Raw genomic sequence first — 23,479 nt, 5'->3', positions numbered from 1 at the left:
CGTGCACTGCTGGTGGGAATGCAGACTAGTGCAGCTACTGAGGAGAACAGTATGGCATTTCATCAAAAAACTAAAAATGGAACTCCAATTTGATCCAGTGATCCCACTTCAAGGAGTATATCCGAAGAAATCAGAAGTAACAATCAGAAATGATATATGCACCCCTATGTTTATAGCAGCACACTTTACAATAGCTGAAATTTGGAAACAGCCTAAGTGTCCATTAGCAGATGAGTGGATTAAAAAATGGTGATACATCTACACAATGGAATACTATGCTGCTGTAACAAAGAAGGAACTCTTACCATTTGCAACAGCATGGATGGACCTGGAGAGCATTGTGTTAAGCGGAATAAGTCAGTCAGAGAAAGATAAATATCACATAATCTCACTCATTTGTGGAATATAATGAACTGATGAACAAAAATAGAGCCAGAGACAGAGAAACATTGAACAGACTGTCAAACCTCAGGAGGCAGACAGAAGAGGTGGTGGGGGTGGGGGTGGGGTGATGGGTAAGAGATCAACCAAAGGACTTTATGGATGTATATGAGCATAACCAATGGACACAGGCAGTAGGGGCATGAGGGCATGTGCTGGGGTGTGAGCGGCTGGGGAGAGATCAGTGAGGAAAAGTGGGAAGGAGATGTATGTAATACTTTAAACCCATGGTCGGCAAACTGCGGCTCTCCCACAAAATACCACAGCCTAAGAGAGTCTATTTTGAAGAAGTGGTATTAGAAGAAGTTTAAAAAAATCAGGCTCTCAAAAGAGATTCCAATCCTTGTACTGTTGATAATTGGCTCTGTTGACTAATGAGTTTGCCGACCACTGTTTTAAACAATAAAGAATTTAAATAAAATTAATACAACCAGAGTAATCTTTAGGTAATCTACTCAGGCCACACAGATGACTTAATTGCATATTTCACAGGAGGATTCACTGTTAATATTAGAAAATGATTTCTAACAATAATTTGCTATAGAAGGAATTTCCCCTCCTTTAAAGAACTGATGCTATTGTCCTTGTCAGCAAGCTGAGTCTATTACAAGGTAAAGTTTATGTTAATGTCATGTTTGTACAGTGAAATCAAGGCCTTTTCTGACTCCTCGGCACTTTACCATTTGCTCCTGTGTACTGTAATCTCCGTGCCTTGTTTGCTCACCTTTCGTTGCCAGTAGACTGTGACATATCACGACAGCAGGGGTCAGGTCTTATGTTGTATTTTATATCACTCAGCACAGTGCCCTGGCCCAAAAGCAAAATACCTTTCCCTCCAACCTCCCCCTCCCCCATTTCTCACTGTCACTTATTTTTGCCAGACTGAAATAGTTGGTGACTTTAAAAACAGTTTATTGATCAAAATTAAAGCCCATGATCTAATACAGTGAGTATTGTTGCTGCCCAAATCCAACCCCATCGTTTCATATAACACTTTTTAAAAAAATATATATTTTTACTGCTTTTAGAGAGAAGAGGGGGAGAGAGAAACATCAATGATGAGAGAGAATCACTGATTGGCTGCCTCCTGCATGCCCCCAACTGGGAATCTAACCCACAACCTGGACATGTGCCCTTGATCAGAATTGAACCTGGGACCCTACAGTCTGCAGTCTTTTTTTTTTTTTTTTTTTTTTTTTTTTTTTTTTTTTTTTTTTAATATATTTTATTGATTTTATACAGAAAGGAAGGGAGAGAGATAGAGTTAAAAACATCGATGAGAGAGAGTCATCGACCAGCTGCCTCTTGCACACCCCCTACTGGGGATATGCCCGAAACCAAGGTACATGCCCTTCACCAGAATCGAACCCAGGACCCTCTTGCACACCCCCTACTGGGGATATGCCCGAAACCAAGGTACATGCCCTTCACCGGAATCGTCCCCAAGCCGACGCTCTATCCACTGAGCCAAACCAGTCCCGGCAGTCTGCAGTCATGATGCTCTATCCACTAAGCCAAATCACCTAGGGCTGATACCACTTTCTTAAAGTTACTTTCTGTTCTCTGGCCAAGCATCCTCCCTTCAGTTTATACTTTTCTATTCTGATTCTGTTTTATGTTGCTTTTTAAAATGTCTCTTTCCCCCTAGAAACCTAGCAGCCATTACCTCTCCCCTCTTTACAAAGCCTTAAAGAGCTTTGCCTTTTACAGAAATTTCAAAATCCACTCTGAGAAATAAGAACCAAGTAGAGGAAAAATAAAAACTCTTCAAAACACACACTACCTTCCACTGCTCTTTTGAAGAAGACTTTGCAGCTCCCACAGGTCAGGACCCCATAGTGACATCCTGAAGCTTCGTCAGAGCACACAAGGCAGAGTTTGGGAGGTGGCCCTGATGCTGCTGAGCTGGATGCAGGAGGAGAGCTGACATCTGGTCTCATGCCCGGGCTAAAGAAAGAAGAAAGCAGCATTAGGATTTAGTTGTCATGACTGTAAAAAAAAGATCCACACATCAAAACACAGTTCTCTCAGCTTCTCCCTCCCCAGCAAGCATGTTCATACTGAACTGTGGCTTCACATACTAGCAAACATCACAATATCTTACCAACTGAAACATATTCAAATAATTATTTTGTTCTTTAATACAAAATTAAGAATGAGTTCATTATTTAAAAGTATTCCTTAAGTTCTGGGAGCGGCCAGGCCCGGAGCAGCGGCTGCCAGGCTGGGAGCGGCCAGGCCCGGAGCAGCGGCTGCCAGGCTGGGAGCGGCCAGGCCCGGAGCAGCAGCTGCCAGGCTGGGAGCGGCCAGGCCCGGAGCAGCCGGGTCTGGTGCGGCCAGGCCAGGAGCAGCGGCTGCCAGGCTGGGAGCGGCCAGGCCCGGAGCAGCCGGGTCTGGTGCGGCCAGGCCTGGAGCAGCAGCTGCCAGGCTGGGAGCGGCCAGGCCCGGAGCAGCCGGGTCTGGTGCGGCCAGGCCAGGAGCAGTGGCTGCCAGGCTGGGAGCGGCCAGGCCCGGAGCAGCAGCTGCCAGGCTGGGAGCGGCCAGGCCCGGAGCAGCCGGGTCTGGTGCGGCCAGGCCAGGAGCAGCGGCTGCCAGGCTGGGAGCGGCCAGGCCCGGAGCAGCAGCTGCCAGGCTGGGAGCGGCCAGGCCCGGAGCAGCCAGGTCTGGTGCGGCCAGGCCAGGAGCAGCGGCTGCCAGGCTGGGAGCGGCCAGGCCCAGAGCAGCAGCTGCCAGGCTGGGAGCGGCCAGGCCCGGAGCAGCCGGGTCTGGTGCGGCCAGGCCAGGAGCAGTGGCTGCCAGGCTGGGAGCAGCCAGGCCCGGAGCAGCAGCTGACAGGCTGGGAGCGGCCAGGCCCGGAGCGGCCGGGACCGGAGCAACCGGTCCCAGAGCAGCCGGGTCGGGTGTGGCCAGGCCTGTAGCAGCAACAGCCAAGTCCAGAGCAACTAGGTCGGGAGCGGCAGTTGTGGAACGAACCAGAGCAGCAGACCCGGAGCAGCTGGTTGTGGAACGAACCAGAGCAACAGAGGCCAGGCCCGGAGCAGCCAGGCCCGAAACAGCTTGCTCCTCGCCTGTACCTGCCCACGGCTGCCTCTCAGACATGGCTGGAAACTTTTGCGGGAACTTGAGGGTCTGCTGAATCAAGTGATGAAGGCTTAGATCTGGATGTGTTGAGTTAGTATAGCGCTGGGGTGTTGATCTGTGAGTGCCTTGGGTGGGGCCTGGATGAGGCTGGTTGACCTATTTGAAAATGTCTTTTGTGTGAAGTGTATCATTGGGCATGTGGAGGTATTATTGATATGAGAAAATGCTAAGTAACAGATTTACTATCTGAAAAGGGATTTACTATCGGGGAAAGGGAGGGAGGAAGAGACTGAACATAAACTGTGCACCTATGGATGAGGACAATGGGGGATGGGGAGGGGGCAGAGGGTGGGGTGGGAACCTGGTGGAGGGAGGAAGAAATGAGGAACCTTTGTAATAATATGAACAATAAAGATTGATTTAAAAAAAAATAAAAAATAAAAGTATTCCTTAAGTAGTTGTGCTTCACTTAGAAATTATAATGTTTAGTTGCTTAGGATTTGTTCATATTTATAATCGTCTTTTTTAAGTTCCCATTTACGTGCAATAATTTTCACCGTTTATAAGTATACAGTTGATGAGTTTTGTTAAATAGACAATTGTAAAGCTAACACTGTGATTGAGAGAGAGTGTATGTCTATCACTTCCCCAAAGATTCCTCTTACCTCTTTAATTGCTAGGACATATTTTTTTTCTCTCTAAGTTTATTATCTTGGACAGGCATCTCTGTTCATTCAACCATGTTACATAATTCTCATAGCCTCCACTTGAGTCAAAATTTTTTTATAAAACTTTTTATAGTTTTTTAGGACTTAGAAGAGATTGATACAGAAACATTCCTTTCTATAACTTTCTTGTCTGGATTGCAGTGAACGACTGGAAAAAGCACTAGGCTTTCACACTAAGGACCATTCTGCCCTCGCCCCTCAATGAAGAGATGCCCTGGAGAAGAAGGTGGAAAATGGGAATCTGCTTTTTGTACTGGGCATCAATTTTCATTTTGCAGATTTTTCACCACAGTGGGCACAGGTTTTTAAAGGTAAACATTATTTTCCTATTAAAGAATTGTACAATGGATATATACTTTTCACCTGTACTCACCATTCTTAACACTGCCACATACTATCTAATAAAAGAGGGAATATGCTAATTGGCCCTCAAACCATCACAAAGGTGGTAGCACACACAGCCAATAAGGAGGGAATATACTAATTGACTGCCATGCCCTCAAAAGATGGCGACTCCCAGTCCCCTCAACCCCGCCGGGGTGGCAGACATGCAGCAAGGCCGGGTGCCTGCTTCTGGAGTCCCCAGTTTCCTCAACCCCCAGCCACCCATGGCCAGCCTGAGGCACAGGCAAGCCTCGGATGGCAGCTTCCCATCCACCCAAGGCTGGCCTGAAGTGCAGGCAAGCCTTGGATGGCGATTGCCCAGCTACCCAGGGCCGCCTGAGGCTCAGGTAACCAGGACCAGCCGAGGCTTGTGCTGCCTGCAGTGGCAGCAGCAGAGGTGTGATGGGGATATCACCTTCCCCTGATCGCCAGGTTGCCTCCCACCCCTGAGGGCTCCCAGACTGTGAGAGGGGGCAGGCTGGGCTGAGGGACCCCCACTCCAGCAATCCTTTTAATGCTGAAGAAAAAATTAACTATGAAATACTTCATAATAGATCACACAATGCTTTCTAATGTTTCATCTTCCTAAGTAATTTTCATCATATATGCTAACTTTAGAACCAAAGTTATTGTATTATTATATATTGCATGGTATAACTCAAAAGAGTTTCTAAGCATGTAACTTTCTGTAACTAAAAAGTCTCTAAAAAGAGTTTCTGGAAACTTCCCATTACTTTTCTAGTTATGTTTTTCAAAACTGTGAATGGCAGCAATCTGTTGATTTTGGAACAATAGATATTAAAGTAGATTATTTATCAACTATATAAGAAAATTCATTAGTATACCATTACTCCTTTCTAAAATTTTAATTTGCTTATCCTGTTAGCTGTCCCATTGCTATCTTTTATAACTATAGCCAATAATAGTACAGTATGTCCTCAAACAATATTGTTCCATTCAATATTGTTTTGTTACATTATTTTGCTTAATGCCACAGAAATTACGGATGACACTGAGGACTCAGTATATTAAATCTCAATTACAAATATGCACAAACTCAGAGCAAACTAAATTGTTTTGCTTATCAACAAAGTTAGAAATTATATTTATGAAATAACATCTTTGTTCTGTTTTAGGAATAAAAATTAAAAGGTAATTATAGAATGACAATTGTTTTATAAACATCACCTTATGTCACTGGGCCTCTAAACCTCCCCCGAAAATCTGTCCTCACACGAAGCTCATTGCACCTTGCTAACCCTTGTTTGTCTAAGAGGCTTGGTCAACAAGACAGCATTACCATCACACCAATTTTGGGAATACGCCCCGGTGTTTCACATGTTCTCTGACTACTGTGAATAATTTCTGGATGCTTTCCTATCACAAGGCATTGATTCTCTGCTAGCGCTGGGAATGGACTGAGGGCATATTGAAAGCCTACAATGAAAGAAAATAACCTAAAAGGACTCAGCCGTAGGTCTGGCAGGAGCCACCCTTGATTAATAGAAACTCGTGACTAATGCAGAGAAGCTGCTCTGAGCCGAGTTTCCCAGAGAAGTTGGAAGGCTTGAGAGTGAGAGACTGGAGCAGTGTGTCAGGGAAGCAAAAATGTCGGCTTCTGCTCTGAAGATGCCCCTCTTCCTGCCCAGCTAGTCTCTGTCATCTGACATCTATTTTTAGGGACCAACCAGTTGTTTGTGTATTTAGTTTATAGAAAATAAGTGTGATATTTAAATATTTGAAATGTTAATTCTGATATGTAATAATTACATATATGTATTTAATTTTTTTTTTACTTAAAATTTTTAAAGTATTTGTAGTACTTTATAGTTTTAAAACACTTTCTGAATAGAATTTCACCTTTTCTCTCAACAACCTGGTGAAAAATATGCCATAGCCTTTGATGAGGTCATGTCAAATCAGGAGGTTGATGAGGGAGCCTTCTGGGATTACACTGCCATGTCTCAATTCCAGCTCTCCCACTTAAAAAGGTTGAGCCTCAGTTTCCTCATGTGTAAACTGGGAAGGACAGTGTGTGTGTGTTAGGAAAACAGAATATGTAGAATGTCAAGCACACAGTTCCAACATCTAGCTAGCACTCGATAAATGTTCATTCTTTTATCTTCAGCAAAGATATAAGTACTAGAGGCCCGGTGCATGAAATTTAGGCACTGGCAGAGAGGGGGAGAGGGTCCATCAGCCCAACCTGCATCCTTTCCAACCTGGGATGTCCCTCTCACTATCTGGGGCTACTGGCTCCCAACTGCTACCTGCTTGCCTGACTGATTGCCCCTAACTGCTTCTGCCTGCCAGCCTGATTGTGCCTAACTGCTCCGCTGCTGGCCCAATTGCCCCCAACTGCCCCCCCTCCCTGCCAGGCATCATGAGGTGGCCATCTTGTGTGAGGGTGTGATGGTCAGTTTGCATATTACCTCTTAACTATATAGGATTATATAAGTGGAAAGTAGTTTTAAGTCTAAAACCTAGCACAGCATTCCCAAATTGTCACTTATACATTAGAGCACCTGCAAGTGTTCAGGCCACTGCACTGTGAAGCAACAGATGACACAAGGAAAAGTTAAAACTAAAAGAAAAATGGATTAGGACCCTGTTTCCCTGAAAATAAGACAGTGCCTTATATTAATTTTTTCTCCCGAAGTTGCGCTAGGTCTTATTTTCAGGGGATGTCTTATCTTTCCATGCGCTAGGTCTTATCTTCAGAGGATGTCTTATTTTCGGGGAAACACGGTAGAACTGCAGCTAAAAATCTGGAACTTAAGTCAGGCTCTTGGCATCCCTTCAGGTGGTCATTCTGGGCAACATCAGATAAGAACTGTTTTCCAAGTATACCACAGACATCAGTGGAGAAAAATCAGTTTTTGTCACACAAATATGAGGACCATGATGGCCTATAAAGAACATCATTGGGAAAATGGATGACTTTGCAATGGTATTCAATTGCAAATGTGACCCTGCAATATTGCTAAAAGGGCTAGGATACAACAAAATGGTGAGAACTCAAAGGAAAACCATATGGAATCGCCATTTTAAAAATGATACATGGCAGAAAGAGATAAAAAGCACCTCAGGATATGAGTTCATATTTCACTCTCTTTACATGAAAAGCTAGAATATCCAATGTGTGTTTATAGTGATGCCAAACATTCTGGAGATGCTGAGGTTCTGTTAGAAACTGACTACGTCCAGGGTCCTTTCTTCTAAGTGAAGAATTATGTGAGCAAAATGCTTTATTTCAGGTGAACACTTAAAGGCAGTTTCCCATTCAGAATGGACACCAATGTAATTCCTAAGGCTACTAAGGTTATGAGAACAAAAAGATGTACAAAACTGGGTTTTCCTATTTAACTCTTTTGCAAGAAAAGCAACCGATGGAAGGAGGATCACTGATGGACAGTCATGGATAGATTATAAAAATTAATCATACACCTTGAGAAGCATGTAAAATGTTCAGGCAAATTACACCCTTTCTTAAGCACATACTTCCTGGCACCTGAGTGGCCATATCTTATAAGGAAGCCATGTCATGCATGAAATGCAATCCCGAAATGAAACAGATCTAGGTAGGAGTAGCAGAATATGTTTTAGCTACCTCTTGTGTCATACATTGCTAGGAAGATAATCAGCTACATGTACAGACAAATCTGGTTTCACATTCTAGCTCCTGGGCAACAGTGGCTAGCTGATCAACTCCTGAGTCTGTTTCCTTATTACTACCATTGTAGGAATTTTTGTGTGGATGATATATTCACACCCATGTAGAATATTGGGCATACACTTGATGATCAATCAAACAATTCTCTCTCCTCAACACCCCTCTTCCCCATTAACTTCTTTTTTCTCTTTCACCCTTCCCCTCCTTCACTTCTTGAAGCACCCTAGGTTAATGGTCCCTTCAAAAGTTTAAGTTCAGGTAATTGTATATATATAGTGTTTATATTACACCAAAATTCGACAATGTCGTTTTGTAAAGGTGTTTCAATCTGGAATCTGAAACCATATTAGCAAACTTCTTGTCTGTTACATTAAAATCCATTGGTCTGTCTTGCACTTTGAAAGGATCTTTTAACCCATGTGTGATTATGTCCTGTCACACATTAGTCATTTGGAAAACATTGGTTCCCTGAGTTATGCAGACCTTCCAAGTGTTGGCATAGTTCATTACAACACAGTATAAAGGAGTCACATTTGTTAAGCTCACAGTGGCAGTTGTGTCATCCAAAGTTCTAAATTCTGTTTAGAAGTTCTAATTTTTATCAACTGGTAACAAATACTGTCAGTTGTCTTCCTTGAAGTGATAAGCTCACTTCAGTCATTTTTGAGAAAACATGCCAAGTAAACAAGGCTGAGAATCGTAGCTGGTACATGGAGAACCATGAACAAGGGGCTTATTCAGCTCACAACTTCATCTTAACACATGCTTTCCTCTGAGACAGCCATCAGATGCTACACGCAGCTCAGTGTGTTCTGCACCTGCCCATTTTGTCACACAGAGGCTTTTTAAAAGACACCTTCTCAAGGGTAGATATTTAATAGAATTCGTATTTTGCTTCCACAAGGAACAGGGTTAATAGGAACAGGTTTTCTTGTAAAAACAAACATGAATGCATGGCAGTGAATGTAGTGACTACTGTACCCTAAGATGCGAGTAGTTTTACTCATCATTATTGTGGTACTATTCTTGCAAATATCAGCAAAATGAACATGGCAAATGAAAACTATGGACTATCATGAAAATCATTGTGAGAAGACCTTGGAGGCTCCCTGGGATCCATGGACCACATACTGAGAATCGCTATCATAGAAAATAGTGAGGATGCATCAGCAAGCTAGAATTCATTACCTAACTGCATTGTAGGAGCTTGGTGACCTTTTAATCTCTCTAAATCTCAATCGCCCGATATCTAATGGGGACTGTAGTGTACCTGGCAGAATGATACATATTGCTCACTAAGTTAGAGGCTTTCCCCAGAGAGAAAGGAACAGAGATGCTAAACTATTACAAACCCTGACCCTTCAATTTAAGTAAATTTAATCAACAGCTTTTCAATGAAATGCAATAAATCCATTTGGGGGAAAAAGAAAAACCATATTATCACCTCAGAGAACAAATATTAATTAACATGAGGGAAAATTTGGAAATAAAGCTGCTACAACTGGGTTAATTTTTTACCAACTACAAACGGAATTACATATGTTCTCATTGATTTACCAGTTTTGTCCCAATACCATAAAGCAGTAGTTCTTGTCTGGGAGCAATTTTGGTCTCCAGGCTGGAAATGTTATTGGTTGCCAAAACTAGGGAAATTCTACTGCATCTGGTGAAGAGGCTAGGGTGCTGCTAAACATCCAACACTGTACAGGACACCCTCCACCACCACCACCAGCAAAGAATTACTCAGCTGCAAAGTCAGTAGTGTTGAGGGGTTAAGAACTTGCCACAAAGCTATAAAGCAATAAGAAGCAGAGGAAAAAATTTAACAAGAATCAGAAACATTTTAAAAACCTTCTGAACTATCTTTGAAAATTGAGCAACTGCCCTAAGGCAGCTCTAAATACTATTTGAATCGAGACAAATAAAAAAAAAAAAAAAAAAAAGAGTTTCAAAACAGAGCTGAGGCCAGAAACTATACAGCCATAGTGATTAACTTGAGTCAATAATTTAACTTTATTCTTCCCTCTAGTGCTAATCCTAAATGGTGGTTTTTACACATTAAAGTCAGCTGCACTTTTCTTAGCTTTTCTCATTAGGAGAAAGGTAAATGTTCAGCTATACACACCAGGCAATGATATTTCTGAATGTCCTTTTATGCCTAAATTAGCTGAAGGATCACTGATTTGGTGGTACTAATTATGCATGTGGCATCTTCAAAGAAGGCAAGAACAGGTTTGATACAATGGCATACTTACTGTCTTCTTACATACATCTCACTATGTATGCAGTACCTAGAGAATAGCACCGCAGCTGAACCAAAAAAGGGAAGATAAGGATGCCCACTTTCACCACTCCTGTTTGATATAGAAGTACTGGCCATAGTGATCAGACAAGAAAAAATAAAAGGCATCCAAATTGGAAAAGAAGTAAAACTATCCTTATTTGCAGATGACATGATATTATACATATAAAACCCCAAAGACTCCATAAAAAACTACTAGACCTAATAAATAAATTTGGCAATGTAGCAGGATACAAAAATGGCCTTTTTATACACCAACAATAAACTCATAGAAAGAGAAATGAAAAAAACAATCCCATTTACCGTTGCACCAAAAAAAATTAAGATAATTAGAAATAGAAATAAAGTTAACCAAGGATGTAAAAGACCTGTACTTGGAAAACTACAGGACATTGAAAAAATAGTGGAAGACATAAACAAATGGAAGAACATACTATGTTCATGGATTGGTAGAATCAACATCATTAAAATGTTCATACTACCTAAAGCAATCTATAGATTCAATGCAATACCTATTAAAATACCAATGGCATATTTCAAAGATCTAGAACAAACTCCAAAAATTTATCTGGAATAAAAAAGACTCCAAATAGCCACAGTTGTCCCAAGAAAGCAGAACAAAGTTGGAAGGATCACAATACCAGACATCAAACTATATTATCAAGCCACTGTTCTCAAAACTGCCTGGTACTGACACAATTACAGACATATAGACCAATGGAACAGAATAGAGGACCCAGAAATTGACCCAAGCCATTAGACTCAATATTTGACAAAGGACGCAAGAACATACAATGGAGTCAAAACAGCCTCTTTGATAAATGGTGCTGGGAAATCTGGACAGATACATGCAAAAAAATGAAACGATCTCCAATTCACACCATACACAAAAACAAACTCAAAATGTTGCTAAAGGACTTGAAAGTAAGATGGGAAACTATAAAAATCCTACAAGACTTCACAGGAAGCAAAATTGCAGACATATGTCGTAGCAATATCTTTACAAACACAGATCCTAGGGCAAGAGAAACTAAGGAGAAAATAAACGGGACTACAACAAAATAAAAAGCTTCTGCACAGCAAAAGAAATTATCGACAAAACAACAAGAAATCCCACTCTGGGACCTCTCAGGGGATGTCTGACTGCTGGTTTAGGACCGATCCCTGCGGCCTAAGCAAGCAGTCGGACATCCCTCTCACAATCCTGGACCGCTGGCTAACTGCTCATCTGCCTGCCTACCTGATTGCTCCTAACCAGTCTTCCTTCCAGCCTTCTTACCCCAGCTACCCTCCCCCGCCAGCCTGATCACCCCCAATTTCCCCTCCCGCTGGCCTGCTTGACCCCAACTGCCCTTCCCGCTGGCTTGATCGCCCCCAATTGCCCCCCCCCCCCTTTGATGGCCTAATTGCCCCCAACTGCTCCCCCTGCTACCCTGCTTGTCCCCAACTGCCCCCCCATGACACCCTGATCGCCTCCAACTGGACCCCACTGCCGGCCTGCTTGCCCCCAATTGCCCTCCCCTCCTGGCTTGATCGCCCCCAACAGTCTCTGCCTTGGCCCCACCAGCATAGCTTTGTTCGGAAGGATATCTGGAAGGAGTCTCAAAAGGTCTCCTGGTCTAATTAGCATATTACCCTTTTATTAATATAGATTCCTTTCAGATAGAGCCCAGCATCTTGTCCAGTGTTTGTTATTTTATTTACTCTATTCAATATTTATTGTTATATCTTCTTATGTTCTGTAAAATAATTTGAGGCAGCTAACATGGTAGATATTTATGAGATTATACCCACGATATAGGTATCACCTCAATATGCAAGTTCTTTCCTTATATACATTATCCCCTTTAATCTTCTCCACAAACCTATGAGGTGAATGGATGCTCATAGGAACAGTTATCATAGATCTAGAATTAATACTTTTGACCAATACTCATCTATTCACCCTGCATGCTCCAGACATAAAAAAAAGGACGGGCAACATTTTTAAAAACTACATGTAAATTGTGCTAAAATTCAGTAATTGCCTTACTTTGGTAAGAGCCATTGTAATATTATATAATTAAATATCAGTCAAAAGATATTGAAAACAATGTATTGTGGCACTCTATATAATATGTACTCTCATTTAAATGTATTTGTCACATACCCCTTTTCTCAATAAAATTTTATAAATAACAGTGATAAGCAACATAAGCTATCATGTAGTTTCACTTTTGCTAAATTTAGCACACACATAAAAAAGCTTTGGTTTGTTTTTCACAGCCTACATAAGTATTGATTACTGCAGTTCATTTTAAATATTCATTCTAAAAATTTCAACAGAAAAGTAACTTCCATTTCTTCTAAAATGGTATCAACTAACATTTTAGAAACCATATGGAAATGGAAGAGAAACTCTGAAAGCAACTGATGTGATTTTTGTTTTAAAGTTTTGGGGATATTCTTCAGTATATAAAAATTTCAAGGGCACAGGCAGCACTTTAAAATAAAAATAAATAGTAACTATTGTTGCAGTGGAAAATTTCCCACTGGAAAACTTTGAAATTGATAAGCATTTAGGATCAATAGTAATTCTATTTCTAAAATAATTTGCAGGTTTCAAAATAAAATTAATAACTGTAATTGTCTCAAAGTTGTCTGAGAAGTTCAGTCAAAGTTTGTATCTTTGCAAAGGTATTATAAAAATTACTTTAAACCAAATCCCTCCTTAAAAGAATAAGAATGTGAGTAGTCAGCTTTCTTATGTAAGCAGTTTGTGTGCAGGAAACAGCATGCCGAATATCAGAGCAGAGCTGACATTCCCAACAAACCCTCGCTCCAAAGTCCAAGAGAAATGAAACTTCTGAAAATAAAGTTCTCAATTTAAAATACCACGTTTTTGTTTTGTTTAAAAAAACTTGTTACTTTCAACAAAATCATCACTTCCAAAAATTTAACAATTCAACACAGTTAAGCAGAACAACAACAGAACTAGGTCCAAAAAAACAATGACACTGTCAAAATTTTCACCCATTGTTTAAAATAGAACATAAGAATCTGCCAAAATATAATCACAAACTTAACATTTTAAGGACAAATTATTAATTTGTAGCACAAATGTCTGACAACTCTGGATAAAATGTTTTCATTGTTGACGGATGATTCTCCCACATTAATACCGAAAGCTGGTAAGTTTTAGAACAGAAAACAACCCATCACGATATGGACTGTTAGATGCATGAGTTTGTCTATTCTGGGCTTATTGTAAGTCTGTTTGGACACCCAAATGTTTGTTTTTTTACTTATCCATTACTTTCTATAAAAACCAGGCTAGATCTTAACATCCCAGCCATAAGAATTGAGAATACCAAGCAAGAGGAAGAAGAGAATCTTTCACAATTACAATGGAGGCAGTTAGGAAAGCTTTGCCTACTTACATAGCTTGAGGAAATTTGTCCCCTCCCCAAAAAGGGTAGCAAAAGGATGTAAATAGTATCTGAGAACATTCTTGTTGTAAATTTCAATTTTTTTCACAGTGCCCAAAAGAATAAACTAATATAAAGTTTTTGTTTGTGTGTGTGTGTTATTTCTTAAATGTAGCATAAACCCTAAACCTGAGCAGAATGAGAAACAGTGACCAAGGCAAATAGAGAACAGGAAAGGTTCACATTTTATGCCCCTTCAGTGGACAGTGGAAATGACTGGTTGATATGTTGTGGGCCTGAGGTCACATTTGGAAAAGGAAGCAATTTGCTCCCTCCCTGCTAGCATCAATACACAAACATCAAGGACAGCAAAGTCCTAACACGCTACGCAGTCCTAGGTGTTGCATTGCTCCATTTTTCACTCCTGTGGGAAAGGTAAACTAAATAAACTCAATATAAGCAAGAACCCCACACTGAGGAAAATCATTACTGTGTCCATAAAGCCCAAACTATTTTTTTCTTAGATCATCTTTTTATATCTAGTCCATAACCTATTCCAAGGTTACTGCTTTTTATTCATTTGGAAATATACAACTAGAACAAATAAAAAGTTGGAAGATACTTTTCAAATTATAAAAGTTATACTTAGACAATTAGAAAAACACCCAAAGTATTTAAATTAGAAAATAAAGCTATCATACTTTAATATGATAGCTTTATTTTCTAATTTAAATACTTTTGGTGTGGTGTGTGTGTGTGTGTGTGTGTGTGTGTGTGTGTGTGTGTATTATTGATTTTTTTACATAGAGGAAAGGAGAGGGATAGAGTTAGGAAAATCAATGAGAGAGAAACATCGATTAGCTGCCTCCTGCACACTCTCTACTGAGGATGTGCCTGCAACAAGGGTACATGCCCTTAACTGGAATCGAACCTGGTACCCTGTAGTCCACAGGCCGACGCTCTATCCACAGCCAAACTGGTTAGGGCTAGAGAATAATAAACATTGTACACATACCCTTAATCTTAAAAATTTTTTTGTATGTATTTAATTTGGTAATAACAACAGAAGTGATTGTCTTGTATGCGGCTTTTTACATGTAAAGCTATGTTCATTTGTTGTCATCACAACATTTTGAGAAAAATGTCTATGTCAATAGATAATCATTTATTACAACATCATTTATTACAACATTCTTTGATATTTGCTAAGTATTCAGTTCTAACTTAGCCAATCGCTCCCTATTGGTTATTCTCTGTTTTTGTTTTCTTTCATAAATACCACTGCAGAAACTTTCACAAACATCTTTGATTACATATTAAATTCCTAGAAGAACCGGAAAGCTGATGGACAGATCCAGCGTCTTTTGCACATGTTGTTAAACTGCCTACCCACCCTTCTCGCTAGAAAGCAGGCTTGTGCATTCCCTCGAATTCACTCCACAGAAAACAAATCTGGTTAATAATTGACAAAAATTGCTTATGTCTTTATTGGGGTGTTTGTCTTCTCAATTAGTCAGAATGTTTTACATACTAAGTATTTCAACACAATCTATTGAGGACATATCTAGAAAGCCCTAATTTTAAGTCATATTTTAAAGAATTTAATTTCTGGTAGTATAGGCCTGTGATGTTCACAGCCTTTACTATATGCTCACGTGAGAATGCTTTTAGTCATATTATAATTTGAAGTGTATGTGAGCTTGAAAATAAAATGACTGGCCAAATGTAATTCTGGTTAAAGATGATATTGTTAGCACATTATTTTATTTCAGCTCCCTCTGGAACCCAGTAAAATGAAAAGGAACGGCATTTGTTTTTAAGAATAAGGACAAGAGAAGTGATATTTTGTCACTAGCACAATGCTAGTGAGAAGAGAAGAGAAGAGAAGAGCTAATACCAGCAGCATTTTACACAGACTGGGCATTCTGGAGTCTGTTAAGTTGCCAGTAGGGAACGTAAGAAGCAACCTCCTTACTATGACAAGACTTCCAAGAGACTCAGAAATGGGGATAAAGAAAGGGGTCAAAATCAGTTCAATGTCTGTTTAAGAATATCTATAGGGAGTGGGAACTGCTGGGGAGAGGTCAATGGGGGGGTGGTGGTAGGGGGAAGGAGACTCATGTAATACTTTGAATAATAATTTGAATTAAATTTTATAAACTTAATTAAAATGGCTTTTTTATTGTTTAAAGTATTATTTATGTATTACTTATGACTCCTTTTCTCCCCATTGACCTCCCCCGGGCCACCCCCATCCTCCTGGCACATGCCCTCACCCTCCTAGTGTCTGTGTCCTAGTGTCTGTGTCTATTGTTTATGCTTATATGCGTGCATACAAGCCCTTTGCTTGATCTCTTACCCCCTCCCCTGACAGTCCTCCCCTGCCTTCCCACTGAAATTTGACTGCTTCTATTTTTGTTCATCAGTTTATGACATTCATTATGTTCCATAAATGAGTGCGATCATGTGATATTTATCTTTCTCTGACTGGCTTATTTCGCTTAGCATAATGCTTTCCAGGTCTATCCATGCTGTTGTGAATGGTAAGAGTTCTTTTTTACTGCAGAATAATCCATTGTATAGCTGTACCACAGTTTCTTAATCCACTCATGTGCTGAAGGGCACTTACGTTGTTTCCAAATCTTAGCTATGATAAATTGTGTACAGGCAGTCCTCAGGTTAAGTTGGACTTGACATATGTCCTTTCGTGGTTACGTTGCCATCTCCCATTTATTTATAAAACAAAAAAAGTTCTGTCATTTTGATATATGTACATATGTACTTTGTTTTTTATTATTTATTTACCATGAGTAAATGTTAGGAATTATCTTTTATTTTTTAATTTAATTTTTTTTTTTTTTTTTTACTGTTTCACTTCATTACTGCTGTGTATGTGCTCCAGGTGAGTGACGTAGGTGTTTATGTAGGTAGGTTATGACTTACAGCAAAAATTGCGTTACATCGCAGCATAGGAATGGATCTCTGAAGTAGCTCAAGGACCTGCTGTAATTTAATAAAGTGAATCAATAGGAAAAAAAGAGAATATTTTCAGTTTTCTTTTTATAGAAATGACAGTTAAGGTTATGGGGACCGTGGAAAACCAAAATGTTGCATAAAAAATATTTTGAAAAATCTCCTTAAAAACACCGGTGAGCTGACAAAATAATTAAGGACTTAGGTTAAAAATTTAAAGGAAAGCACCCGTCACTTGTACAAATTCAGACAAATTTGGGTTTCAAATAAAATGACATGAAACCCACTAGAAAAACAGACAAAAAAAATGTACAAACAGTTCACCAAGGAGGAACTCCAAATGACAAATAAATGAAAAGCTATTCAGCCTCATTAGTAACCAGGGAAATGCAAATTCAAACCACCATGAAATACCATTATACACCCACCAGATTGGCAAAAATTAAACATTTCATTATAAGGATCTGAGTTTAAATGGCACATTGCTTTGGAAGATAGTTTGGTATTACCCAGTATAGATGAAAACAAGAATATGTATGATTCAGTAACTTCACCACTGGATATATACTAAAAGAAATTAATGTGTCTATAAAATAAAATGTGTAAGAATTTTGACAGCAGCATTTTTTGTTGTTAATCCTCACGGTATTTTTTCCATTTATTTTTGAAGAGGGGGGAGAGACAGAGAGAGAGAGAGAAACATCAATGTGAGAGAGACACATGGATTGGTTGCTTCCCACATGTGCCCAATGAGATCTGTGCCCTTGACTGGAATTGAACCCCCAACTTTTCAGTCCAACGGCTGATTCTTTAACCACTGAGCAAACTGGCTAGGGCTGACGGCAGCATTTTTTTGTAGTAAACCAAAACCAGAAACTACCCAAATGTTCGCAAGAATAGAATGCATGTATAAGTTATTACAATGAACTACAGTTTTATGTAATAACATGGATGAGCTATGCAATGTAGGGTAAAATGAAACCAAATATTCTACTCATTTAAGTTCAAACATGCAAAGGAAACTCTCTTGTTTATATAATAAGAACAGCAAAAAAATAAAAATAAAAAATTATCATAAGCATCAAGATAGTGGAGAAGATAAGAAAAATGGGACTATAATCTTGTAAGGTCACACCAGAGGCCTCAAGTATTCATTAAAGTGTATAAAATGGAATTTTCATTTTTATGTATGCTTTGTTTCATAGTAAAAACTTTAAATTCTAAATAAAATAAGCAAGTAGGAAAAGAAACAGATAACTTAATCCTTCTATTACCTCTCCTACTCCCTGACATCTTTCCTTTTGTTGTTGGCATTCTGAAACTTCTAGACCGCTCCTGTAATTTTCTTATCGCTTATTTTCTATCTTTTTGTCTTTTTTCTCTTATTTCTGCATTATTTATCTTTATCTCCCAGGCCGTCTACTGAGGTTTTCATTTACACTTTCATCTTTTAAAAATATATATTTTATTGATTTTTTACAGAGAGGAAGGAAGAAGTATAGAGAGTAAGAAACATAGATGAGAGAGAAATACTGATCAGCTGCCTCCTGCACAACCCCCCACTGGGGATGTGCTCAAAACTAAGGTACATGGTACATGCCCTTGACCGGAATCGAACCTGGGACCTTTCAGTCCACAAGCCGATGCTCTATCCACTGAGCCAAACCGGTTTTGGCTACACTTTCATCTTTTAACTTCTAAGAGTTGGGTTTTATTCTGAGTGCTTCCCTTATTCTTATTTGATGAATGCAGTGTTTCTCTTATTGCTGGCATATAAATGATAGGTTTACATAAGTTCCTTCTCTCTGTATATTGTTTTCATCCTGTTGTTTGCTTTAATCTCTGTTTTTGAAAATAGAAGCTATCCTTCCTTTCAGCCTATCCAGAAGATTGGAAGCTTTCTCTATTAAGAGCAAAACAGAAAAGGGCTCTGGAGTGAAGGGTTCCAGACCCAGTTGAGGGTGGCTTGATGATTAAGTGAGCTGTTATATACCCAATATCAATAGAGTTCATATAGTCTAAAGAACAAAGGGGGGGGGTGTGTGTGGAACCTGAAGAAAAATCAACAGTGCCCAGGGGCCTGAGAGGCAATATCAAATGGCCTAAATGAATCCCAGGATAAGATGACAGTGAGAAGAGAGCAAAATATATTCAAAGAATTAAAGGGTATAAAGATATTAGAACCAAATTTAGCATTGTCATAGAGCACAATTTACAAAAATCAACCCTCTTTCTATACATTGCAACAAAAAAATTTACAAATGAAAATTTAAAATGTTATTTATAATTGCAGCAAAACATATACCCGAAAATAGTAATAAATTGGGGAACTGGTATGCAAGAGCTCTAAGGGAAAACTAGAAAACATTATTTACATAAACTAAAGAAGATCTAACTAAGTGGAGAGATATACAGTGTTAGCTATGTCTGTTTCCCCTAAATTGATCTATAAATTCAATGCAGCACCAATCATAATCCCAGTAGTGTGTGTGTGTGTGTGTGTGTGTGTGTGTATAGAAGTTGACAATTCGACTCCACAATTAACATGGAAATGCAAAGACTTAGAAGATCCTATATCTTGGCTTGACCTGGGAGAGGGCTAAATATCTCCATTCACTTGCCAAATATTTTTGAGTACCTGGAATTAAATATATACAATGAAGGCAACTCATCCATTCCAATCAAAACAATTCTTAAGTCTGTGGCATATACAGAACTCTCCTATTAGATGTTTTATAAGCTGTTGTGGTTTCTGAATAGTAGTAACATACATTATTTGGTTTAGGCAGATGCCTGTAATATATTAAATAAGTCACTGCTCCAACGAATCAGCCATAAAGATAATGGAATGTTAGAGAAAAAAGAAACCAACTTAAAGGAAACTTTATTTTGCCAAAGGCTTGGTCAGATGTGTTAACTCAGAATTATAGGTGTACTTTACTTTATGAGGTTCTTGTTTCAGTACTTTTAAAAATTAAAGGTAAAGGCTCTGGTGGCTTATAGCAAAAGGAGATGCTCTACTTAAGCAAATTCACTAGAAAACAGTATATCTGAGAAGAGCCGAAAGCAGAAGTCTTTCCCTCAGCAACCAGAACAGTAAAAAAAACAAGAGTAGAAAGAACTACTACATCCACCACAGGGTCTTTTTAGGGGCACCTGCACACACTGCTCACAACTGCCCTAAAGAGCATGCCTTCCCAACGCAAGAAGACAAGTCTTCTAATTGCTAACACTCTTTTAACAGAACATGGAATTACATCCTTTGGTATTACCATATTTTGTTTTACTACCAGAAAAAGATGAAAGAGAAGTGTTATTAAATACTTAAAATAAACCTGTTATTAACTGTTGTTAGAGAATCATTACTTTCATTAATAAAGTAGACTCACTGGTAAGGAAAAAACCTTTTCAAATTGTGACTGAATATATAATTAATTACTCAATTTACAACAGATAATATAGGTGAATGCCCTCCATTCCTCTTATGAATTTGACCTAAATGTTACTACTACGAGCTTGATGTGGATAGTTTTGTGGCAGAAAAAACACTGAAGAAGAAATGAGTGTCTTTCATCACATGAGGTCCTGGCTCACTCCCATCGGACGCTTGTCCAGGATGATGCGATTGTTGAGTCATAAGCTGTTCCACTGATGCCATGTTCCCAATGACAAATTGGAATGATCTCTCAGACCTTCGGCAGGAATCAGCACAGCCACAGAGTGAACAACAAAGTGCCATGCAGGTGTTTCAGGGGAAAAAAAAAGTTCTGAGACATATTATGTTTCAAGAAAACAGAATTTTTTTCCTTTTCGTTACTTCATTTAAACTGTTAATTTCCCTAATTTAATGTACACATAATTGTTGCTAACTTTTACTTAGTATGTGTCAGGCACTGTGTCAAAGGCTGTTCAGAAATTATCTTGGTTATTTTCATTTTGGTGATGCCTTGGAGAATGGATTTTATTAACATCCCCACTTTCAGGACAAGAAAACAGGTGCAGGGGTCATCTGTTCAGAGCCACTGAGGTGGTAGTGCTGAGACCAGGAATCTAGGTTCTCAAACCTCCTGCTGAAGAGTTTCTTCACTGCGTTCTATTGCTGCTGCCCGTTTTGATGATATATCCGTAAATTTACCTTGGATATACATTTGAATAATCAACTTTAGGGTAGACACAATCTCTGCTTTCATGAAGCTCCCACAGCCCACTGTAAGGCATCGATAAGGAAATGGGTAATTATAACACACTGTGATTCCTGCTGCGAGGGAGGATGTGGAAGGACCTTCGCTTAGAGAGGTTGATGGAGCTTCCTCCTGGAGGACATGGCTTCATTGCTAGGAGCTAGAAAGGTTAAGTTGGAGAGGGAAGATGAGGAGAGAAGATAATGAGCAGAGGCCTCTTAATACCCAGAGCACACTAATTTGGGAAACTCAAAGTAAAGGCAACAGAACAGAACCAACAAAATACCAAGAACGTTTGAAAGTACGGTCCGCCTGCCCGCCAGTGTGGCTCAGAGACTGAGTGTCGACCTATGAGCCCAGAGGTCATGGTTTGATTCCCAGTCAGAGGGCATGGAGGGGGCAGCTGACCAAGGATCCTCTCTCATCACTGGTGTTTCTTTCTATCTCTCTCCCTCTCCCTTCCTCACTGAAATCAATAAAAATATTTTTTTTAAAGAAAAGAAATATTGTCAAACCAAGGTTCCACAGTAATCTGGAAACCATAGGCTAAATTTCATCAATTGCAAGGATAAGACAGCATCTAAGAAAGGTGGCAAGAGAGAAATCTTAAACCAAGTATCTTACTGCATTTTCTTATTTAGACTGGCACAGCATTCTAGTGCAAAGCATTCCACCCACCAGAAATGGGCAACCACAGAGATCCCAGATAGCTTACCACCAACACACTTGGTGACCATCAACAATGCAGTCAGCTTCCCTGGACTTAAAGCTCCTTCATGTGAGACTCACAGATAAAGCCACTTAACTTATAGGATGCTAAAACTCATCATTTTCTCAGGATTCTTTCAGTTCTAAACCCATGATTCTCTAACTCAGATATACAAAGGCAAACAACCAGAGATGCACAGCAATATCACTATCTTAATTAGAACCAGTACTAGTAGCTAATTCTGTGTTTAAGGACCAAGCAATGGGCTAGCACTTGACATTCCTTACTTTACTCAATCTTCCCCACAACCACATGAGGCAATTTTTATTATCATCCTTAAACAGACAGGAAAAATGCAAACTTAGAGAAGTTACCTGCCCAAGGTCATAACTAGCATTAGTGGAGCCAGGTTTCTCTTCTAGGCATTCCAGCCAGAGTTCCTGCCTCTCTTTTATACACTGTTAGCAGCAATAGTCCCAGTACTGTTACCCTGCACACACTAATAATACTTAGCCTTTTTTCAAAGTATCTTCATGTTAGCAATTTATCTTATCTTCCTAATATTCTTGGAAGGTATACAAAACAAGTATTGCTATCCCCATTAGAGATGAGGTAACTGAAGCTCTTGCAAGGTCCTGCAGGGATTCAGTGATGCACTGGGGCTAGAATCCAAGTTTTGGGACCTCTCTTTCTGTGTTCCTCCAAATATAGCAAATTACACAGATTCAGAAAACCAACATGAGAAAGTGCAAATGTTTTCACTTAACTTTGTGTGGTTAATTAATTTAGAAAAGGATGATTAATAAAATACTTTATCTTTATAAACCAACTCTTTTAGGCTAGCAATTTCTCTAAATTATATTTTATTATGCTCCCATAAAGTATAACAGGGAGCAACTTTTAAGTTACTGTGCTGTGATATAATAGTGCTTAGCATTTAAATATTATATTTTGCTATGTCTAGTTTAGGGAATCCAGACTTTAAAAGGACTAAGATAAATTAGGCATGAAAGAGACAAATACTGTAGATCCCCAAGTTTTCTTTACTAATTATTGTATAACAGTTTGATTTCTCTAACATGAAGTCAGTTAATCTTTATTTATTAATCTTTATTTCAAGTGAACCAAACAAGAACCACATCAAAATAATAATAAAAACACTTAATACTGAGCACTTACTATGTGCTAGACATTAGCCTAAGTACTAAGTACTTCATAAATATTAGCTCAGTATAATCCTTACAAAAACTTACCTTATTCAATCCCTACCATAACCATATGCAGGTCTATTATTATGCCCAGGCAGACAAGGGAAATGCCAATTCAGAGAAATTACCTGCCCAAGGCCACATAACTAGCATTTAGTTAAGTCAGCGTTCTCATTTCTCATATGTGTTAATAGCCTTTTTTTATGGATGAAGAAAGGTTAGGTTATTTTCCCAAAGCAGGAGGTAGGATGTGTATCCTTGGTCAAGGCCTTAGACCAAAACGACAAGTGGACAGAAATTCAGTGAAACTGGTGGGAGGACAGAGGTTGAATGCTGACACTGAGTGGGTGCTTAAAGGAGGAAGTGCCCAATCTGGAGAGGCAGATGGGGAA

The 23,479-nt window shown here is 39.4% G+C and overlaps 1 protein-coding gene across 3 annotated transcripts in view; it reads right to left on the bottom strand.

Moving 5' to 3' along the window:
• Positions 1-23,479, bottom strand: part of NR3C1 (nuclear receptor subfamily 3 group C member 1) — a 99,363-nt gene that overhangs the window by 25,712 nt on the left and 50,172 nt on the right. For 2 of the 3 annotated variants that reach the window (XM_084884983.1, XM_084884982.1), the window contains exon 3: positions 2,222-2,388. In XM_084884983.1, coding sequence (XP_084741109.1) covers positions 2,222-2,388 — 167 coding nt within the window. The remainder of the gene's footprint in view (positions 1-2,221; positions 2,389-23,479) is intronic. The other variant, XM_084884984.1, reaches the window with a different exon arrangement.

Source organism: Pipistrellus hanaki, assembly GCF_964339955.1.
Source record: "Pipistrellus hanaki genome assembly, chromosome: 5".
In the NCBI taxonomy this organism is placed as follows: Eukaryota; Metazoa; Chordata; class Mammalia; order Chiroptera; family Vespertilionidae; genus Pipistrellus; species Pipistrellus hanaki.
Note: the sequence above shows the minus strand (reverse complement) of the source record. Positions and strands in the feature narration are given on the sequence as shown.